The sequence below is a fragment of the Corvus kubaryi genome, unplaced genomic scaffold (genome assembly GCF_017639235.1).
Source record: "Corvus kubaryi isolate FWS band 111438036 unplaced genomic scaffold, C.kubaryi_AGA036_p1.0 55506, whole genome shotgun sequence".
NCBI classification, from domain to species: domain Eukaryota; kingdom Metazoa; phylum Chordata; class Aves; order Passeriformes; family Corvidae; genus Corvus; species Corvus kubaryi.
The window spans coordinates 16,010-36,170 of record NW_024581412.1 but is presented as its reverse complement, the minus strand read 5'-3'; the positions used below and the strand labels follow the sequence as shown (position 1 = coordinate 36,170).

Sequence of the window (20,161 nt, the reverse complement as noted above, 5' to 3'; positions counted from 1 at the left end):
TGCTGAGGGGCAGGACGTGGAGCTGAAGCCCTGGCATGGTGCTGAGGTGCAGGACAAGCAGCTGAAGCCCTGGAATGGTGCTGAGGTACAGGACAAGCAGCTGAAGCCCTGGTGTGGTGCTGAGGTGCAGGACAAGCAGCTGCAGCCCTGGAATGGTGCTGAGGTGCAGGACATGGAGCTGAAGGCCTGGCGTGGTGCTGAGCTGCAGGACAAGCAGCTGCAGCCCTGGCGTGGTGCTGAGGGGCAGGACAAGCAGCTGAAGCCCTGGAATGGTGCTGAGCTGCAGGACAAGCAGCTGCAGCCCTGGCGTGGTGCTGAGGGGCAGGACAAGCAGCTGCAGCCCTGGCGTGGTGCTGAGCTGCGTGTGTGCAGCCGGCGCCCGGCCGTGGGGCGTCCCGGTGCCGTGGGGCGTCCCGGTGCCGTGGCAGAGCTCCGTGCCGCTCTGGAGTGGGGTCCCGGTGCAGGGAGCTCCGCAGCTGCCCCCGCTGCCCACCGGGAGCTGCCCCTGCCGGCTGCGGGGCTGGGGCAGGGCTGGGAGGAGCCGAGCGCTTCCCTCACCCTCTGCCCCCCGAGGCGGCCGCCGGCCCCGCTGGGAGCCCTGGCACGCAGCCCCAGCCTGCCCAGGGATGGGCTGGAGGGGATCCTGCCTGTGGGGCCTCTCTCTGCCGGCGCTGGGGAGGAGAGGCGCGGCTCAGAGCCCTGGGAGAGGTCCCAGAGCTGTCCCCCCAGCCCCACGCTGGCCAGCATGGGGGGTGACGGGGCTGGTGGTGCTGTAGAGCTTCCTCCTGTCTCTGCTGACAGTGCCAGAGCTAGAGCTCGCCAGGAAACGGCCTGTGCAGCCCAGGATCCTGGGAAAAGACAGACCCTGAGTGCAAAACACCTCGATTTTGTCACTGCAGAGGTGACTGAGGGGGACAGGCAGAGTGCCAGACCTAGGGGGCTCAATAGCAGCACAGGAGCCGGTCAGAAAATAAATCCATTGATTGAACCCCACTCTCCAAGCTCTTCCCAGCAGGAGAAGATCCCACCTGGCCACACCCAGCTCTGTGAGAGCTCGGAAGGCTCAGATGCAGCTGCACAAATGGGTTTGCTGAAGGGCCACGGTGAGGTGTTGGCAGAGGAGAGGAAAAGCCCTGGTGAGCCCCGTCCCATTCCAAAGGAGGCTGCGAGGGAGCAGATGGGTCCTTCTCAGCCTTTACCTGCAGATGAGGCTTTATCCACCACGTCTGAGACTCCCCCATCCCCGGTGAGGAAATTCCTGTCTTGTGTCCACATCACCCTTTCCTCCAGGATCAGGAACTCAGAGCTGCACAGCGCCGAGAATGCTGGAAATGGGATGACAGTGTGGGACAAACCTCAAGGGAGGGCTCAGGCAGTAACTTTAAAAGCAGCTCCAGAAGCTTCAGTGGAAAGTGTTCCTGAATTCCCACCTGCTGAGGGTGTTCCAGAGGATCCCAGCTCAGCTGTGCCAGCGGCCTCAGCAGATCCCAGCCGGGTGTTTTCCTCCAGGCAGGAGCTGCTGCTGCAGGGCAGGGCCAGAGCCTGGCTCCGGGGAGACTCGGGGGCACCTGGGGCCACGGGGATCCCCAGCTCAACCCTTCCTGCAAAGCCTGGGAGGAGGACTTCTGATGCTGCCACTCAGATCACCACAGAAAGCCCTACAAAAACCACCTTCTCAGCAGAAGTCTGCATTGATCCCCAGGAGGGTGGAAATGCTGCCCAGCAGCCGTCGCTGCCCAAAGCCCCTGAACCTCCCAGCGTCACAACTTCATCGCACAAGGAGATTCCCCCCTTCCCAAGGCAGCCTGGTGAGCAAATTCCTGTCTTATGTGTGTCTGTGGACCTGAATCCGTACAAGTTCAAGATATTGACAAGTATTAAAACCCAAACCCAGCTTTTTTGTGGATATAACACCCTTGAGATAATTTGGATATTTAGAGTTGCTCATTTGGGGGGAAACCCCAACCCTTAAACTTGTTTTTTTCAGCTTGGTGGGGAGGGATTTGTGTGGATGCAGTTGGGACTCAGTTCAGGTTTCTCTAGAATGGGTTTTATTGTGTCCAAGTGTGGTTGGAGAGTATTTTCTGGTGTTTGTATGTAGATGATTTAATTTGCTTCACTTGGAGTTCAGTGAGAGCTGGATCTGATCACTGATTTACTCTCTAGTCAAGATAACACCAAAAAGTCAGAGGGAAATCTGCACATGGCTGCTTTTAATAGAATCAAACAGAAAACTGTGCAGGGTTTGGGATATCTGTCAGCAGAGGGGAGTGGATGTTCACAGGGGTTTCCCAGCCCAGTGGTGTTTTGTGCCGGGGCTCTGTTGTTGCTTTTATTGACTTGAGGGACACATGGCTGCTCCTTTGAAGTGATTCCTGAAACAGGGATCAGCTGGGAGCTCTGTGGGTACAGGAGATGTTTCTGTCAGTCAGTGTTTGCCACCCTGATCACAATTTTGGTATTAAATAGGTGAAGCTGTTTTTCCAGGTAAGTGACAGTAACCTTCTGCCTTTGGATGGGGATTACAAAATTCAAATAATTGAATGTAACTAATGAAATAATAGTTGCAATTCATTTTCCTGAAGAATGGGATTTCTCAGGCTTCAGCAGCAGGAACATCCTGAGCAGTGTGCCCAGGTCCTGCCTTGCTGCACTGGGGGTTTCCAGCCTGGCTCCTGCTCATGTTTCCCTTCCACCCCCAGCCCAGCCCTTGCTGCTGCCATACAAGCCCTCGGGCAGCTCTGGCATGTACTACGTGCCTTATCAGAAGCCAGGAGCCACCGTGTCCCCAGGGGAGTCAGAGACCAGCGGAGACAGCTCTCGCTCAGGTACGACATCCTCATCCCGTGGGGAATTGGATATTCTGGGTTGGCTTCTCTGGAATCCGTGGCTGTGAGCCCAGGTGGACAGTTCAGAGCAGGCTCTGCTCTCCAGCTCTGCGCTGGGAGGGGGGTTCTTGCTCCCTTCTGGCAGTGGGAAGGAGCAAAGCTCGGTGTTCTACAGCCTGGTCATCCCCCACTTCCCTCTGGGCATTCCCGCTCCCTTGGGATCCTTTCAGACCTCTGCCACTTCTCCTGTAAAGGATGAAGCACTGGGCATTGCAGGTTTCATCTGCAGGTTGGTTTCACTCAGAGCTTTTTAACATCCAGAGTTACCTGTAGACAAAACTCATGTCAGAGATGCCCAATTCCTGAATTCCAGCAGGGGAGACCAAGGGATCAGGCTGCTCCAGCAGTGCCAGAAGTGCCCAGGTCAGTCATTGCACCACAAATTGTGCTGGGCATGGTTTAGGTGTCCCTGCTCTTGACCTTTTTCAAGTTTATCTGGGGAAACATTTCCAAAATGAGAGAAACAAATGTGACACAAATCTGTTGTTTTGCAGCTATGACGATGCCATATATAAAAATTCACTATGCAAATGGAGCAGCACAAGGTTCTAGGAAAATGTACAGCAGGATGAAAAAATACATTTTGTTTTTCCCAGTCCCTGCTGCAGTCAGGGCTCAGCTCAGGAGGAGCAGCTGAGGGAATTGAGTGCAGGAAATCCACGGGATGTAACCAGGTGGGATTGGCAGGGATGAGAAATCAGTGGGAAGAGTTTTTTAGGTTTCTAACACTGAGACAGGGATAGGATCGTGGAATCATGGAATGGTTTGGGTAGGAAGGGACCCTAAAGATCATCTCATTCCACCCCTGCCATGGCAGGGACACACCTTCCCCTGTCCCAGGCTGCTCCAAGCCCCAATGTCCAGCCCGGCCTTGGGCACTGCCAGGGCTCCGGATTGTTGGTTCATTGTGGCATTTCTGTACCTGCTTCTCCTGTTGCCTGATTTACTCCTCCTGCTCTCTCTGGGCAGGGTCAGAGGATGCTCCTCCCCCAGGGCTCCTGGCCCGAGTGCTGGCTTTGAGGGATGGTCCTCCTCCAGGCAGAGCAGCTGTCCAGCAGAGAGGGGCGAGCCACAGTCACAGGGCCAGGCCTAAGCTGGCCTGGGCTGAGGAGCAGAGGATGCCACTGGAATGCTCGTCAGGTAATTAGAATGTGGTTTTAATTTTGTTATTATTTGTGTGGTTTTGTACATGTGAAAGAAATCAGAGCAAAAGATTGACATTTCAGGATCCATGGTTCCTGTGACATCGCTGACAGTCTGCCTGAAAATGCTAAATTTAACTCTGTTTTCTCTTCCTCACCTTTCTGCTTCTCCCTGACTGATGAAATACAGGTTTCCCTGAGAGGCTGTGGACTCTGCATCCCTGGCAGTGTCCAAGGCCAGGCTGGACGGGGCCTGGAGCCCCCTGGGACACTGGAAGGTGTCTCTGCCCATGGCAGGGGTGGCACTGGATGGGCTTTAAGGTCCCTCCAACCCCAGCCATTCCCTGATTCCATGAAATACTTGGCCATCAGTGCCTGCTGGTGTTCCAGTGTCTCCAGGGCTGCCGGAGCCCGTGTGGGATTGTCAGGAATTCCCTGTGGCTGCAGCCAGCTGGGATTCTCTGAGCTGGGCTGGGGCTGGCCCTGCCCACGGATACTCTGCTGTCCTGTGATGTCACATCAGGGCCCTCTGTCCCCGGGGTGTCCCCTGACCTTCAGCCTGACCTGGCTGGTGGAGCCTGCCCAGGGAGGAGGGTCGGGATTTGCTCCTGCAGTGGCCACTCCAGGCTTTGTGTGCCGCAGGGGGATCAGGCTGAGCTCCCTGCTGCCTTTGGCTCTGGCTCTCGTGGCAGCAGCTGAGGTTCATCCTCGTGGACACCGGTTTGTCCAACACAAATACTGACGGGGAGTGGCTGAGGAGCTCCCTGGGTGTTCGTTCCTGGACACAGGGAATGGTGAGCAGAGAATTCCTGCGTGGCTGCCATCTCTCCCTAAGGCAGCTGGTGGTTCCTCAGGAAGTTGTCCTGATGTGTTGATAGGGATTGCATCTGGTTATTTTCATTTCTCACTGCAGGTGGGGTTTTTTTCTTTGAAGTTTTTCCTCTCAGAATGGAGAGATTTTGGTGTTTCCAGAAGACAGTTTTTATTTGCAGAGGAAAATTGCGATGATTATGTAAGGCTGCAACATCAGTAACCTGGATAAAAAAGAGAGGGGAACAGAGGTGTTAATATAAAATTATCTCCTAATATTTTTTTATAGCTGTGATGGTCTAAAGGCCCAGGTGAGAAAAGAACTTAAGGAGAAAGAGTCTTTTGTGAAGGCAGCTAGTGCAGCTGGAACTTTAAAGAAGCTTTCGGAAGAAAGACTTGCATGTCTTAAATCTTCCCTGACTTCTTCAACTGTATTTTTAGATGATCTAATAAAAGATTACCTCTACCCACAGAGCTTGTCTAGAGCTTAAAATTATGCAAATTATGTATTTTTTAAAAAAAAGTTTCTCTATACAAACTTATTTTTATTTTTTGCCTGTTTACATTCCTTCCATTTCTTGGTAACTTTCTAAAAAGCCAGGAATAGCAAAGTTCTGCCTGGCATTCCCAAGCCTGATCTCATTTGTCAGGAGGATGTGGAGGAAGCCTCTTACACAAGTTTATAAACATTGCCCTTGTATGGGAAGAAAAATTCCTGCGCTTTCAGAGTTAGCGAGGCTGGGCCTGGCTACACCATCCCTGATCTCTGTGTTCCACCAAAGCCCCGTGCTGGGAAGGGAAGAGATCCAATCATCCCGGCCTTTATCCAAAGAGCACAAGACAAAGCACATTTCTAAATGTCGTATTTTTTAATATGGAGTTACTATTCATATTATTAAATATGAAGTTATATTTAAAATGCCTTTAAAGTCTCCAAGGCCAGGTTGGACAGGCCCTGCAGCACGCTGGGACAGTGGAAGGTGTCCCTGTCCATGGCACTGGGTGGGCTTCGAGGTCCCTTCCCACCCAACCCACGGCATGACTCTAAATAAAGGCTCAGTTCAGTGCTGGTCAGGGCAATTCCCTGGGGTGGAATTGGATTCCTCCCCAGATTCATTGGATATAATATTCTCTTGGATTCCATGTTGCAAATGATAGAAAACACACTTTATATGCCTTTAATTTAACACTCAAACTGCATTTCCGAGTTCACTGCGTTTTGGGAATGAGCTCAGCAACCCTGCTTTGAATCCTTTGGCGTGCTTTGGAAGTTTTAGGATGAAAATCCTCCACTTTAAGCTCAGAAACAAAATATTCAAGTGTTTTTTTCTCTTGCAGAACTCACGGATCGTTCCAAGGCTGTCAAACCCTCCCAGTCCGTGCCCGGATCCAGCCGGCTCTCCCTGTCCTGCCCGATGCCCACGAGCAGCAGCTGCTGCCTGGATTCCAGGGACTTCTGCAGGGATGCTCCTGGAGCTGGACACGCTCCCCCCCTCCTCGGGGACTGCCCTGGCCAGAGCACAGCAGCACCAGTGGGGTTCCTGTGTCCCCCTCAGGAGAGGAGGGGAGCGGGAATTCTTTGCTCTCACTGCAGAGGCCGATGAGAGTAGGAACGAGGATCTGGGTGCCAGGGCATCATCCCTTGGGAAGGAGGCAGCTGGGATGGAGCTGCACCAGGAAGCAGCTGGAAGTGATCCTTTGCCACGTGCCCAAACAACTGTCCTCGAGGAGAACGTGGGGAAAGCACCACGGCAGAGAAGCCACTCCAGGGGCAGCTTGGATGAGCTCTGGGTGAAGTTCTTGGAGCGCCGGAGCAGACACCAGCAGCAGGATTTCGGGAATAACGGCGAGCTGTCCCTTGTGGAGCGCCTGGATCGGCTGGCCAGGGTCCTGCAGAATCCCATCAGGCACACCCTGGCACTGGCACCAGCTGGGGAGAAGGCTCCTGAGGAGAAAGTGCAGGGAAGGGAACAGACAGAAACTCGGCTGGCAGGAAAAGCCAGGTCTGGGAGCAGCATGGAGCCGAAGGGAGCACGAGCAGGAGAGCGGCCACGTGAGATCCACGGCAGAAACAGCCTGGAGGGGCCAGGGGAGAGGAGGATCCACCACCTGAACAGGATTCTGGAAGAGGAGCAGTACCTGGAAGCTCCCAGTGACACCTCCTCAGAGACGAGGCGGAGCGGAGACCCCAGCAGCTGCAGCACCTCGGGCTGGGACACGGGGACCCAGGCGGGGCTGGACAGCCCCGAGGGCAGCAGCTCCATGTCCACGTCCACCATCGACACGGCCAGGCTGCTCCGGGCCTTCGGGCAGCACAGGCTCAGGCTGGCCCCGAGGCTGGCCCCAAAGCTGGCCCCGAGGCTGTCCCCGAGGCTGGCCCAGCTCTACTGTGCCATCAGCCACCAGAAGAGCCGCTCCGAGGATGAGAGCAGCGGAGCAGGGGCTGCGGGATGTCCCCAGGACGCTGCCGAGGGGCTTGGGAAGAGGCAGCAGACCCAGGTAAGTGCTCGCTGAGCCCAAAGGGCAGCTCTGAATAATCCCCAGGAGCTTCCCCAGTGCTGGACAGGCTCTGTGAGCTGGGAATCATTGAAAACCTCCAGGGATGTTTATAGGGGAGGCTTCTGCCTTCCCCCTGAGCAGCCCCAGCCAACATCTGCCCCTCCAGGAGCCAGGGCAGCACCCAGAGAGGATAAAACACCCTCTGTGCTTTCTGTCCCTTTGCTCCTTGTCTTTGTTTCCCTTGGGAAGCAAATCCTGCTGTTCCTGGATACCTGCAGGCTCTGGCTTTGGCAGTGCCCAACATGAGGTTGTAAATTTGATGCAAATTCGTGCCTGAAAATCCCTGGGCAAGGATCAGTACAATTCCTGTTGAAATTTTCCTACTGTTTGTTTTGTAAATGGGGAATTGTTTTGTCTGGCTGGCTGTGAGCGTCTTCAGTTTCTGTGTTGAGCAGTTCAGGCTTCTTCAAAGAGCTGAGAATTCCAGGTGAGAGCTCTGCAGGTGAGTGCAGCTGCTTGAAAGTGGAGGGAATAATTCCTTCAGGTGAATTCGCCCTTTGGAGGAGAAATGGAAATGTCCTTAAAGAGGGACTTAGCGTGGATTTGGTGATTTTAGTCAGGAATTGCAGAGTTTGGGGGTCTGTAATACACAGGAATGCTGAAAAGTACAGAACAAGTGAGGAATATTGAACTTTTTCTTTCATTTTTTTGTATTTCCAGAAGAAAGTGGAACTGGCATCAGTGCTACCAGGTTTAATAGAAATTAGCTATTTTATTTCATAGGAACAACTCCAAGTCTGTGTGTCAAATAAGCCAGTGAATTATGAAATAATGAAAATAACTAAATAAATCTGGGGGAGAAATGATCTTTTTGAAGGTGAAGAATGGTTTAAAAATATTTAATATTTTTATTTATAACATTTATTTAAAGGTAAAATAAAACTGCGCTGAACTTTGCAGTATGAGGATTATTGATCAGAACACTGGCATTAGGATCCAGCATTTCTGGCATGGTTGTAGAATTTAGATGATTTTATTCCACATTCCATCCACAAGATTAATTTTTCAGGGTCTATTGAACCTTAAACCCAAATCTGTTTTTTTTACTTGTTGAAATCACCTGTGAGATGACAAATGGAATTAATGCTTAGGGGAATAAACCCATTAAAGGCTCATTGAACCCCCATGGCTTTAGAAACATATCTTTTTTATCTGGTGATGAAATATTCTTTTAAAAAATCCATCTGAAGACACACATGAGCCCCCTCAAATAAGGAGTGAGAGAAAATAGATGACAAAATAGCAAATTTCATTTAAAATTCCAGTTTTGATCATTTCTGGGCGGTTTAGCTGAGGAAAAGTCAAGATTTAATTGTATTTTTAGTGCAAATGTCTGTGGTTCAGAGGCAGATCCTCATTCCGAGCAGGAGCCCAGCTCCCAGAGAGATTCCTGCCCCAGTCCTTCTGGGAGTGCTGCATTTTGGAGCTCAGGTTTCTGACAGCCCATTGTCAGCTCTGCTTCCAGAAACTTGGTTGCAGCTTTTTGTATTTATAGCTCCCAGAGCCATCCCAGGAGGTTTTTCTCCCTCCCAGTTTGTGCTCTCTCCCAGTCCCTCCTGGAGCTGCCATCTGGCAGCAGGTGCAGAGCTAAGGTTGGAGAACAGGGAATGTTCTCATCCAAGCAGGAATGTTCCTGGCACTGCTCAGGACTGAATGGCTGCTGGTGCTGCACGTGCATGGGAAGGGGATATTTTGGGGTTGTTCTCCCTGATTTTACACATTTCTGCTGAGCACGTAATTCAAATTCACACATTCACAATTCAAATGTTCCCATGTTCTATTATCTGAAAGAAAATCCGTATCCCTGCATCTGTGCAGTGCCTCTCCTGGAGCTGGGATAGTTACAGGAAATTAAAAAAACCAGCTTCGTGAGAGTCAAAATTGCCTCCTTTCAGTATTGAACTGAAATTCTGCTTAGGGGTGACAGAACTCCAGTAAAAGGGAATGAAGAGGCCTCTGCATTTCCATCGTGGCTGGTGTTGGGGTTACTCACAGGACACCAATTAGTTTACTAGAGGTTGCTAATTGCTGTGGGCAGGGGGGAGATGCAGTTCCAGAATTAGAGCTGGAGCTCAGGGGAGCTGCAGGGGCTGTCAGGGCCTGGCTGCTGGGCTGGGAGCCTGGAAGTGCTGCTGGGTCATGGGTGCTGATAAAGCCCCAGCCCCTGTGTTCCACAGAGCCCAGCCTTGGGACAGGATTCTGCTGTTTAATGGCTTGGTTAATTGAAATTAGTGTTCCATCTCCAAGCTGGGCTGTGTCCAGCCCTGCAGCTTTCACACCTGGCTTGGTGTAAATGAAGGTGTGAGGCTCCTCCTGTGCCTCAGCCCTGCTCCTTCTGTGTCCTCCTGTTTCATGGATTCATTGGGTTTCATTTTTCCCACCTGGAGGACTCTGGTGAGGATCACAGGGTGAAAGGATTGTGCCTCCCCACCCTCCCAGGGAACAATTCCTTCCCAGTATCGCATCCAGCCCTGCCCTCTGGCACTGGGAAGCCATTCCCTGCCTCCTGGCCCTCCAGGCCTTGGCCCCAGTCCCTCTGCAGCTCTCCTGGAGCCCCTTTAGGCCCTGCAAGGGGCTCGCAGCTCTCCCTGGCTCCTTCCCTTCTCCAGGGCAACATTCCCAAATGAATTGGAGGATGCCCAGTGCTGTCCAGAATCTGATCCCTGCAAGCTCTTCCCCACAGAAAAAAAGTGCTTTTCCTACAAAACCGGGCTGCTGGAAGTGCCCTGGAGCACAGGGATGGGGAGCTGGGGCTGGTTTTTGTGAGGGCAGGGAGACAGATCAGCCTGGGATCAGCATTAATAACAACAGAACCAAGGTGCAACAAGACAAAAGCAGTGACTTTTTTCTGTTTAAGACCTGTTTTTGCTCATTTTGGTTGGAATTTCAGGAATTTCTGTTCTCTTGCCTGTTTTTGTAGAGCACCATCCCCTTTTCCTCGGATTCCACCTGTGCCAGCAGCAATTCCTGGGGGCCGAGCTCTGCTCTCAGCAACAAGCGACGGACACGGATGCTGAACAAAGGGATCCAGGCAGGTGGGTCCCGGAATTGCAGATTCTCCTGGATTCCTCCTGCCTTTCCTCCTGTCTTTGGAGCCCATTCTCCCGAGTCTGGGTGTTTCTGCTGAGGGTCTGTACAGGCAGCACCCTCCAAATTCACTTCAGATGCTGTCAGAGAAGGATGATGTGATCAGTGAACATGAGCTGTTTATTTGGCATTTTGGGGCTGCTCTAATAACCAATTTTGTCACTTGTAGATGTGTTAACCTCAGCTTCTGATCCATTCCAATAGCAAAGGTGAACTGCCTTTTTTTATCTATTGTTTTCTCCTGAGACATCTGTTCCTCCCAGAATGGATTTTGTGGGCATATGCTATTTCAGAAGGCAACTGCAGTGTTCCGTGTTCTTCCTGGGAATATTTTGGGTGTTAAATTCTATTTCAATCCCGAGCTGCTCCTGGCCTGGTGCAGTTCTGCAGTTGGGTTTTTTCTGGTGGTAATTAACAGTTTCTTCACTGCATTCATTTCCACGCCAACTCCCCATCATCACATTGAGTAACGGCCTTGGTTTATTCATCAGATACAGCAATTATTTATTTATTACTGCTTGTGTGCAAGTGGACTGAAGCAGGGAAGGATTTTCGTAGGGCAGAGTTAGTTCCAGTTTGATTCCCACCCCCATGTAAATGTATATTTTGCTTGGGATGTTTGGTTTTCACCACTCTCATTTCACTCAGGTTATCACACAGTAACAGTCCCGAGCCACTGGAAGCTCTCCTTGGTTTGGGGATGTGGGAATATAAAAGGTTTTGACTTTTGAAGGCTGAAATGAGTTGAGATGAGGGTCATTCCCTGCCCTGGCACACGTGGATGAGATGTCCCTGCTCCCTTTCCATTCCAGGAGACCTGGAGATCGTGAGCAGTGCCACCAGGAAGAACACCCGGGATGTTGGGGTGACCTTCCCCACTCCCAGGTCCAGCCCGCAGCTGCAGGAGCCCCTGGGGCCGTGGCAGGGTGGCCATGGAGGGGCAGCAGGAGCCTGGCACCAGCTCCGGGTGGTGCTCCCCGTGGACAGAAGGACAAAGAGGAACAGGCTGCACTTCCAGCAAGGTCAGCACCCGGGGGGCTGTGGGGAGGGCTGGGGACAGCCGGGCCTGTCCTGCCACAGTCACTCCTGCTGGGATTCACCGAGATGTCAGCCAGAACCACTGCCAGGGGATTATTGTGGTGCTGAGTCGTGATGGCACTGTCAGTCCTGGAGTGGCTGGACAGGCAGGAACGGCAGTCCCTAGGGAGGAGTAAACAGGTGAGGAAGGAGAACATGGGAATCACTTAATGTTCATTTCTGACACACAAAACGTTCTATTAAACTCTCAGTGCTGGTCACCAACTTGTCCTTAATGTCTCACACCCTGAGGCTTCCCAGAAGACTTTTCCAGAGTACTTGAGTGAAAACTGGGAAGAACTCGACTCTGAGAGTTGCATTTTTAGGCTGCTGGTGGAGCCTCCTGACATTTTAATTTCTTTTTTTTTTGTCTCTCTTAAATTCCTTGTGCTCTTCACAACATCACAATTAAGTGTTTAAAAATATTTCCCTTACTCATCACTGTTGTTGTTGTGGGGATTGATGGTTCTCTCTCATAAGGGTTTAATATGGAAAATTCAGAGTGTCTGCTCAGAACCCCAGCTGCTGTATTCGCATCACCATGTGTGTAAACTGTGAGTAACTGAGTTCCTGGGGACTCACCAAACACTGGGGAGATGGAAAGCATTCGATCTTCCAAAATATGGATAAAGAGCCACAGGGCTTAGGACAGCAGAGAGGCTCCTTAAAACTGTGTGATTGCTGGTAAATAATTGTTCTTTCCATGGAGAAACCTGGAAAACGAACAGTTCTGTGCTTTTCAAAAGTGGTGTTTGATAAAGGCTGGCTGGTTTTGGGACACTTGGCAAAGGAATTCTCTTGACCCTGCCCAAGGTGTTTCCTACAGGAATTCCCACCGGAATTTCTGCAGTGAGGGGTCGCTGCAGTGTTGCCACTGGTTGGGTTTAGGTGCAAAGCTGGGCTTTGCTGTGGTTTAACCCCAGCTGGCACCTGAGCCCCACCGGTCCTTCCCTTCCCGAGGGATGTGGGACAGGATGGGAAGGGTCAGGTGAGGAAACCCCTGGATTGGGATACAGACAGGTGAATAGGGAAAGGAAAATCCACACAAGCACAGCAAGGCAAGGAATTCATTCTCTGCTTGGAGAATCCTGGAATGGGTTGGGTGGGAAGGGACCTCAAAGCCCCTCCAGTACCACCCCTGCCATGGCAGGGACGCCTCCCACTGTCCCAGGCTGCTCCCAGCCCCAATGTCCAGCCTGGCCTTGGGCACTGCCAGGGATCCAGGGGCAGCCCCAGCTGCTCTGGGCACCCTGTGCCAGGGCCTCACCACCCTCCCAGCCAGCAATTCCTTCCTGATACCCGGTGTAAACCTGTCCTCCTTCAGCTTCAGACCATTCCCCTTGTCCCAAAGCCTTCTCCAGCCTCCTTGGAACCGCCCATAGGCCCTGGAGGGGCCCTTTCAGCCCCTGCCCACTTTCCCATCCCTAGGAAAGCTCCTTTGTGCCTGGTGCTGACTTGGGAGGTCAAAGCACCATCACTCCAAGTGTTCCCCTTCCTCTTCCCTCAGCTCTCCCTGCTGACCGTGGTGTTCCGTGGTCTGGGATATTCCTTGGGGCAGGTGGGATCAGCTCTCCTGGCTGTGTCCCCTCCCAGCTCTTTGTTCCCCCCCAGCCTCTGGGATTCCTCCAGGAATAAAGGACCATGGATGGGGATGGACAAACAGGCCCATGAACTGTCTCCAAATCTTCTTTCTCTTCTGTGCTCTTTTACCAGGGACTCCATGGCTTGTCCCAGCAGAGAACTTGAAATGTGAATCAAGGAAAGAAAACCAGTGCAGTGCCATTCCTGGCCCTGGGCCAGCCTGGTTTGAGCCCTGGAGCAGCAGCAGCAAGCCTTGGAGGGAGCCTCTGCGGGAGAAGAACTGGGAGGAGCAGCAGCAGAGCACGGGGCAGGCAGCAGCTGCACACCCAGGGGCTGCCAAGGGGCTGGGGCAGCCCCTGGGGAAGCTGACACTGCAGGTGAGGGCACCCTGCACCCAGGGATTGCCAGGACCTCCACAGGGTGGGAATCATGGAGTGCTCGTGGCAGTCTGGCTTTCCCCACAGCACTCCCCCAGTGTATTGCCCCGGGATTTGACCTGGGCTGGTATTTTAGGGATTAAATCCCTTGGCTTCGGGAGCCAGAGGGAATGTAGCTGACAGAACGTCCCACCACACTTGTTTCTGTGCAGAAATAATACTGAGATGTACATAGTATGAGATGAAAATGAGCTTTAATTACTATTTTATTATTATTATTATTCGAGGTTTTTTCCTTTCTGGCCAGTTCGGCTCCTGGCTGTTAAACCAGGCCTCTGAGCGCCTGCCCAGCGTTAAGGGCAGGAGTTTTGTGTTGCACCCAGTGTTATGATGGGATGTTTTCTATGCTTTGGGGTTTGTGGCGGGTGTTCTGGGTCTCCCCTGCTGCTGCCAGCCGCAGTCAGGCCAGGCAGGGTATGTTCTCTGTCCCCTCAGGAGGCCCTGGCCCTGCACCGCCCCGATTTCATCTCGCGCTCGGGGCAGCGCCTGCGGCACCTGCGGCTGCTCCAGGAGGAGAGGAGGCTCCAGGGGCTGCTGCAATCCCAGCAGGAGCAGCTGCTGCAGCCCCCAGGGAAGAGGAAGGACTGCAGGAGTGCAAATCACCTGGTGTCCCACCGAGGTATTTCAGGGGTCTGCTTTGAATTCTTCGATTTAAAGAATTCCACGTCATACTTAAGGGTGTATTTATTTATTATTTCTTTCTAATTAAGGCATTACGGTTTTTAACCCTATTGCCTGTAAGGTCTTACAAAGAGTTTTTTTAAAAACTTCTATAAAACTTACAAAGAACTCACACTGTTGCAGTAACAAACTTGTTCATCGTCCCCTTATCTCAAAATTTTCCGTTCAGGTTTCCTGAGGAAAGAAAAAAGAAGAGCAATTCCCAAGAGTGAAATGGTTCAAAGATCTAAAAGGTAAAGCTCAGGGAATTTTATTTCAGGTGGATCAGTGCCCTGGGTAGGGCAGAGCTTTGAATCCTGTCTGCAGTCAAAGAATTGGGTGTGCAAAGAATTCAGCTTTTTCAGTGAAAAATGCAGGTACCTTACCAGAGGGAGAAATGTCTTACTTAGAAATCCCAAGAAACAAAATCATTTTGGAAAAGTGATTTCTGTAGCTAAGCCTGAGGGTTCTGCTGCAGTGTCAGCCATCCACAGCAAACTGGATCCCAGATGGAGAGGGAATGGGGCTGGGGGACACTGGAACATCTAAATAAGTTTACAAACTACCAAAGTGGGTAATTGGGGCAGGAGTGAGGCAGCATTTCCCCCAGAGGAAGAAGCATTCTATAGAAACAATCACCCCAAGGGAATACAGAGGCTTCTACCCTTGGAAAAAACACTTGAGGACAGGTTTTGTCTTATTTTTCACTCCAGTGATTCATCCCTAGAATGCCCAGCACACTCACGGTGGATTCACCCTTTGGAGAGGCTGTGCTGCAGAGAGCATGGGAAGGCATAAAAAAATGGGAGTTTATGGCAGCTGAATTTTGCTGGGAATGGGATATGAAGTGCTGGGCCAGGACCCCACAGAGGTGGCAGAGCCCGAATCCTTGGAAATAATCACAAGTTAAAGGGATGAGGCCTGACCAGCCTGATCCAGCCTTGGAGTTAACCCTGCTCTGAGCAGGAGCTTGGTGACCTCCAGAGGTGTCTGCCAACCTCGGTTTCCCTGTGATTCCACAAAATACCAACTGGAATACACAATATATAAAATAAACCCCTTGATGTGTTCTATTTTAGTAATTTCTAGCATTTAAAAGTATTCTTAGGGTGTAAGCCTTCCACATTCCAGGTGTGGGAATTCCCGGGCTCAGCCCTGCTGTGTATCCCGCGTTTTCCCATGGGACACCACTAAACTCCAGACACGTTTGTCAGGGCTGTGCTTGGCCAGCAGCCCTTAAGGAATGTGGGCATAGAGCAGAGGGTGTGGTTTTTAATAGCAGCTGGTTCCAAATCACAGTTCTTGCCTTTTCTCTCCCGTTCAGGATCTACGAGCAGCTCCCCGAGGTGAGGAAGAAGCGGGAGGAGGAGCAGAGGAGGCTGGAGTACGGCTCCTACCGCCTGAGGGCTCAGCTCTACAAAACAGTGAGTGCCCTCTGTCCTCTGGGACGCCCTGCTCCCTCAGGGACCTGCTCTGGGACACCCGTGTTCCCTCAGGGACCTGCTCTGGGACGCCCGTGTTCCCTCAGGGACCTGCTCTGGGACACCCTGCTCCCTCAGGGACCTGCTCTGGGACACTCTGCTCCCTCAGGGACATCCTCTGGGACACCCCTGCTCCCTTAGGGACCTGCTCTGGGACACCCTGCTCCCTCAGGGACATCCTCTGGGACACCCTGCTCCCTCAGGGACCTGCTCTGGGACACCCCTGCTCCCTCAGGGACATCCTCTGGGACACCTGTGTCCCTCGGGGAGTCACAGACACAAAGGAATTTGCCGGGTGGGAATTCCCCGGTGCTGGGCTGCAGGGGGTGCTCAGGCTGTGTTCCATCTAATCAGGGCAAGGCAGCCAGGCTTTGGAGTTCCCCCTTGCTCACCTGCAATCCTGCCATGGCTGTGGAAACAAGGCAGGGAGCATGGTCCTGGCGAAATGGTGCAGGAAGGGGCTCGTGCAGGGCCTTGGGTGGGACAGAGGATCATGGAGCACGTTCCAGGAAGGACAAGTGTCCTCGAGGCTGCTGGGTTTGCTCTCCTGTGCCCTGGCTGTGGATGGGTTTGGCTCAGGGAATTGCCAGCCAGCTTCCCAGCCGTACTTAACAAAGCCTGGAGTCATCCTTAATTTACCCAGGCAAGAGCTGGCAATCCTGGTGGAAATTTAACTTTGAGGATTTCAGGAGTTTCTGTTTGCCCAGCCGATGGTGGGGCCTCCCAGCACGGGCACTGCCCAGCCAGGATCCCTGTCTGGGAACTGTGGGGTGAACCAGGATCCCTGGGCATGGACAGGCACTGGAATTAAAACTGGTCTTTTTTTTCCCCTCTGGATCTTAAACTCGCACTTCAGTTTTAGCATAACAGCTCCTTTCCTGGAGTACTCCAGAGCTGGAGTGGTAGGCTTGCTTATTTGTTGGGAACAGCAGGAATTGGATTTTGAAAGTCAGGACTTGTAATGTATTATCCAAAACATCTTCCTACTCTGATTTGGGGAATTTACCACTGGAGAGACTGAATTTGTTGCTATACTTGTGCAGGGTATTTTCAGGACATTTTTCTTTCCCTGGTCTGAGAATTCCAGCTGCTGGTACAGTAAAGTTTGAGGAATAAATGAGTTCTGGCAGTCGCCAACTTGGAGTGGCAGAGTCAGCTGGAAGGGAAGAGGATCAGAACTTTTGTACATAAATGTGGGTTTGATTGGGGGAGAGGTGGTGATTCATGGCAGTAAACAATCCCAGTGTTTGAGTTTTCCCTGCTGATGCAGAGAAGCTGCCGAGAGGAGCTGTAAATCAGGGAATGGGGTGAGAGCACCAGTTTCTGAGGGAGGCTCGTTGTGCCTGAAAAATGAACTGCAGATTTTGTGGAATGACTCCAAAAATGAGACAGAGCTTTGGGAGAAGGAAGGAGCTGCTCCAAGGGCTCCATGAAGTGTGGGATGGATCTTAGCATGGATTTAAGGATCCCCTGTGCCCCAGGCTGCTCCAAGCATCTGTCCCAGGGCTGGTGTGGGGCAGCACTCAGGGCCTGGGACAGAGCTGCTCCTGCTCTGCTGCTGTCCCTGCAGGAGCCCAGGGAACCCAGCAGGGAGCAGCTCCTTTGGCATTTATCCAGGGAAAACATGGAAAAGGGAGCCAGAGTCGGGTCTCTGTGGGGCAGTGGTGGGGCTGGGCACGGCCCCTGTGTCCCTGACCCCCAGGGCAGGGCCTGGGATGTGCCCTGTCCCTAAAATCAGAGAACCACGGAATCGCTGAGGTTGGAAAATCCCTCTGAGCCCAACCATCCCCAGCACTGCCCAGGCCACCACTGCCCTCTGTCCCCAAGTGCCACATCCACAGGGCTTTAAATCCCTCCAGGGATGGGGACTCCACCCCTGCCAGGCCTGGACAGCCCTTTCCAGGAAGGAATATTCCCAATATCCACCCTGAGCCTGCCCTGGCCCAGCCTGAGGCCGTTCCCTCTCCTCCTGTCCCTGTTCCCTGCCAGCAGAGCCCGACCCCCCCGGCTGCCCCCTCCTGTCAGGGACTTGTGCAGAGCCACAAGGTCCCCCCTGAGCCTCCTTTGCTCCAGCCTGAGCCCCTTCCCAGCTCCCTCAGGAATTCTCCAGCCCCTTCCCAGCTCCCTCAGCTGCTCCTGGGGCTCCAGAGCCTTCCCCAGGGCCTTGAGGGCTCACAGTGGGTGATGAAAATTTGGGAAAGGAAGCAATGAATGAATGGATCCCATCCCACCCCTGCCAGGGCCGGGACACCTCCCACTGTCCCAGGCTGCTTCAAGCCCCAATGTCCAGCCTGGCCTTGGGTGCTTCAGGGGTGGACAGTCTCAGTGTCCAGGCTGAGGGATGAGATGAAACTGAGTTTATTTGACTCAAAATAAGACCCCCAATTAGTGAATCTGTATGAACAAAAGTTGCTTCCCTTTTGTAAAGCGAAGTGCAACTATCCCTGCAGGACTCTGGGAGGGGAAGGGCTCTCAGGGCTGGTTTCAGGGCGTTGATGTGACAGTTTGGGGCAGCTCACTGAGGTGAAAAGAGAATAATAATAAGGTTTGTTGGCACTGAGTGAGGGTGATCCTGAGGAGGAAACCACATGGGCTCACCTAGAACTGGAACCATAAAGACCCCTGGGCTGGAGTGTGCAGACATTCTTAATTCTGAAATTGTTCAATGCTTCTCTTTATTGAGATAGCAAAATTATTTTTATCACAGGGTGCACGTGGGTCGGGGCTGATGTTCTGTCCCAGCAGCCCTTTTTCTTTTGTACTTTTAATTTCAAATAGAGCATAAAATCATCCCCGTCAGATCCGGGGATGGGAGCGCCCTGGAATTCTGAAGGCTTTGTAGCGGGAACAGATTCTGATCTGATGGCAACAGCAATCAGAACGCTTTCAACCCCAGGGAGGTGGAAGTGGATTTTCTGAGTTTATCAGATCCAAACTGGTTCTATTACTGAGGCTCTTCCATTGGGTGGAGTGAGTTTGTAATTTCAGTAAATTGGGAGGACGATCCTGACAGGGAGCAGCAGTTAATGGATCGCTTCCCTCTGCCCCTTAGCGAGGGAACCCAGCCCTAGCGCTGAGGAGCCTTTCTCTTCTGTGGGATGGGAACGGCCCGGCGCCGGAGGCAGGCGGGGACCACAAGGTGTCACTGCCCCAGAGGGAAAGCGCGGGCTCCGCCGCCGGGAGCTGCGCTGAGGGGAGCTCTGGGGAATGTTCTGGAACCACTCCCTGCTCTGGCCTGGAGGGGACCTTAAAGCCCTTCCAGACCCAGCCCCTGCCGGGGGTCACAGACTGAGTGTTCTGTGTGGGGTGTGATTTGGTTTGGTTCTTTAACATCTACCAAAATTCTTCTCGGCCCATTCGGGAAGAGTTTGCAAAGGACTTTTCCTGTGTTTCGGCCTCAGGATTGTGTAGACTCCCCCTGCTCCCGCTCAGCCGTGGCTCATCCCTCCCACTGTCCTGATTTATTCCACTGTTTATGGTGGAAAGCACTTTCTGTACCTTCCACTGTCCTTGTGGCTCTTCCCTGGAACTCTGCTGCTTTTCCTGAGTCCTCCCCTAGCACACCCGGGCTGGGGAGCACGTGGCTCGCAGAGGTTGTGCTCAGGAGGGGAGGATGGCAGGATCCTGCTGAAGGGAACAGTCTGAGCCACTTCCAGGGGTAATCTCTGGCCTGTTCCCGACCGTTCCCCTGCAGCCAGCACAGCGATATCCTGGTGTTCTCAGAGAGCAGCTCCTGTCCTATGAGGTGTAAATTCCCATTTTGTGGTGTTTTATTGCCCCTTGATGGCCAGGCTGGACGGAGCTTGGAGCACCCTGGGCTGTGGAAGGTGTCTCTGCCCTGGCAGGGGTGGCACTGGGTGGGCTTTACGGTCCCTTCCCACCCAAACGGTTCTGGGATTCCATAACAACCTGTTCAGAGAACTTAGGCTCAGCATTTTTAATTTTCAAAGCACTAAACCTCACCTGTCTGCCTTTGCTTTTCTCTCAGAAAATCACCAACCGTGTCCTGGGGAAGAAGGTGTCCTGGAGCTGAAGGGATGGTCTCCAGCCAGGCTGGCATGCTGCAGCCCAGAGCAGGACCTGGTGGGAGGATGCAGTAAATGCTTCTGCAGCTTGAGTTTGTGCTACTGGGTCACTTTTGTACTAATTAATCCTGCCCTGTGTAAGAATCAATGATCAGGGGGGAATGTCGGGGTTTTAAATAAATAACTGGGTTTTTATAGTGGTGATGTGCACTTCCAGAGGAAACAGAGTCTGGAAAAACTTGCTTCTTAATGTATTTATAACTCCCTGGCTGGAATAGCAGTTTTATATATTTATTTTCAATGGGTTTTAACAAGGATTTAAATTTTTTTTTAAATTCCTGTCTCGATGTAGAAAATGGACTTGTTACCGTTTGTACTGAGAAACCCTCCAATAAAACACCTGTGTTGCAGTAA

General features: G+C 52.4%; 2 protein-coding genes across 2 annotated transcripts; both read left to right on the top strand.

Annotated features, from left to right (window-relative positions):
* Window positions 1-6: 6 nt before the first annotated feature.
* Window positions 7-6,444, top strand: LOC121672380 (melanoma-associated antigen E1-like). Its single transcript, XM_042045001.1, has 5 exons — window positions 7-184; window positions 341-1,808; window positions 2,703-2,828; window positions 3,858-4,028; window positions 6,179-6,444. The coding sequence occupies exons 1-5, from the start codon at window positions 173-175 to the stop codon at window positions 6,442-6,444; spliced, it is 2,043 nt and encodes a 680-aa protein (XP_041900935.1). The 5' UTR covers window positions 7-172.
* LOC121672378 (Alstrom syndrome protein 1-like) lies at window positions 6,335-20,161 on the top strand. Its single transcript, XM_042044998.1, has 8 exons — window positions 6,335-7,339; window positions 10,320-10,434; window positions 11,299-11,508; window positions 13,277-13,521; window positions 14,017-14,200; window positions 14,432-14,495; window positions 15,566-15,665; window positions 19,711-20,161. Exons 1-8 carry the CDS (start codon window positions 6,503-6,505, stop codon window positions 19,753-19,755), a joined length of 1,800 nt encoding a protein of 599 aa, XP_041900932.1. The 5' UTR covers window positions 6,335-6,502; the 3' UTR covers window positions 19,756-20,161.

Coding starts and splice junctions, on each gene's coding strand:
- LOC121672380 (XM_042045001.1), top strand. Junction 2,829..3,857: donor CGGAGACAGCTCTCGCTCAG/GTACGACATCCT, acceptor CTCTCTGGGCAG/GGTCAGAGGATGCTCCTCCC. Junction 4,029..6,178: donor GCCACTGGAATGCTCGTCAG/GTAATTAGAATG, acceptor TTTCTCTTGCAG/AACTCACGGATCGTTCCAAG.
- LOC121672378 (XM_042044998.1), top strand. CDS start 6,503: ATGGAGCTGCACCAGGAAGCAGCTGGAAGTGATCCTTTGCCACGTGCC. Junction 10,435..11,298: donor GAACAAAGGGATCCAGGCAG/GTGGGTCCCGGA, acceptor TTTCCATTCCAG/GAGACCTGGAGATCGTGAGC. Junction 14,201..14,431: donor TCACCTGGTGTCCCACCGAG/GTATTTCAGGGG, acceptor TTTTCCGTTCAG/GTTTCCTGAGGAAAGAAAAA.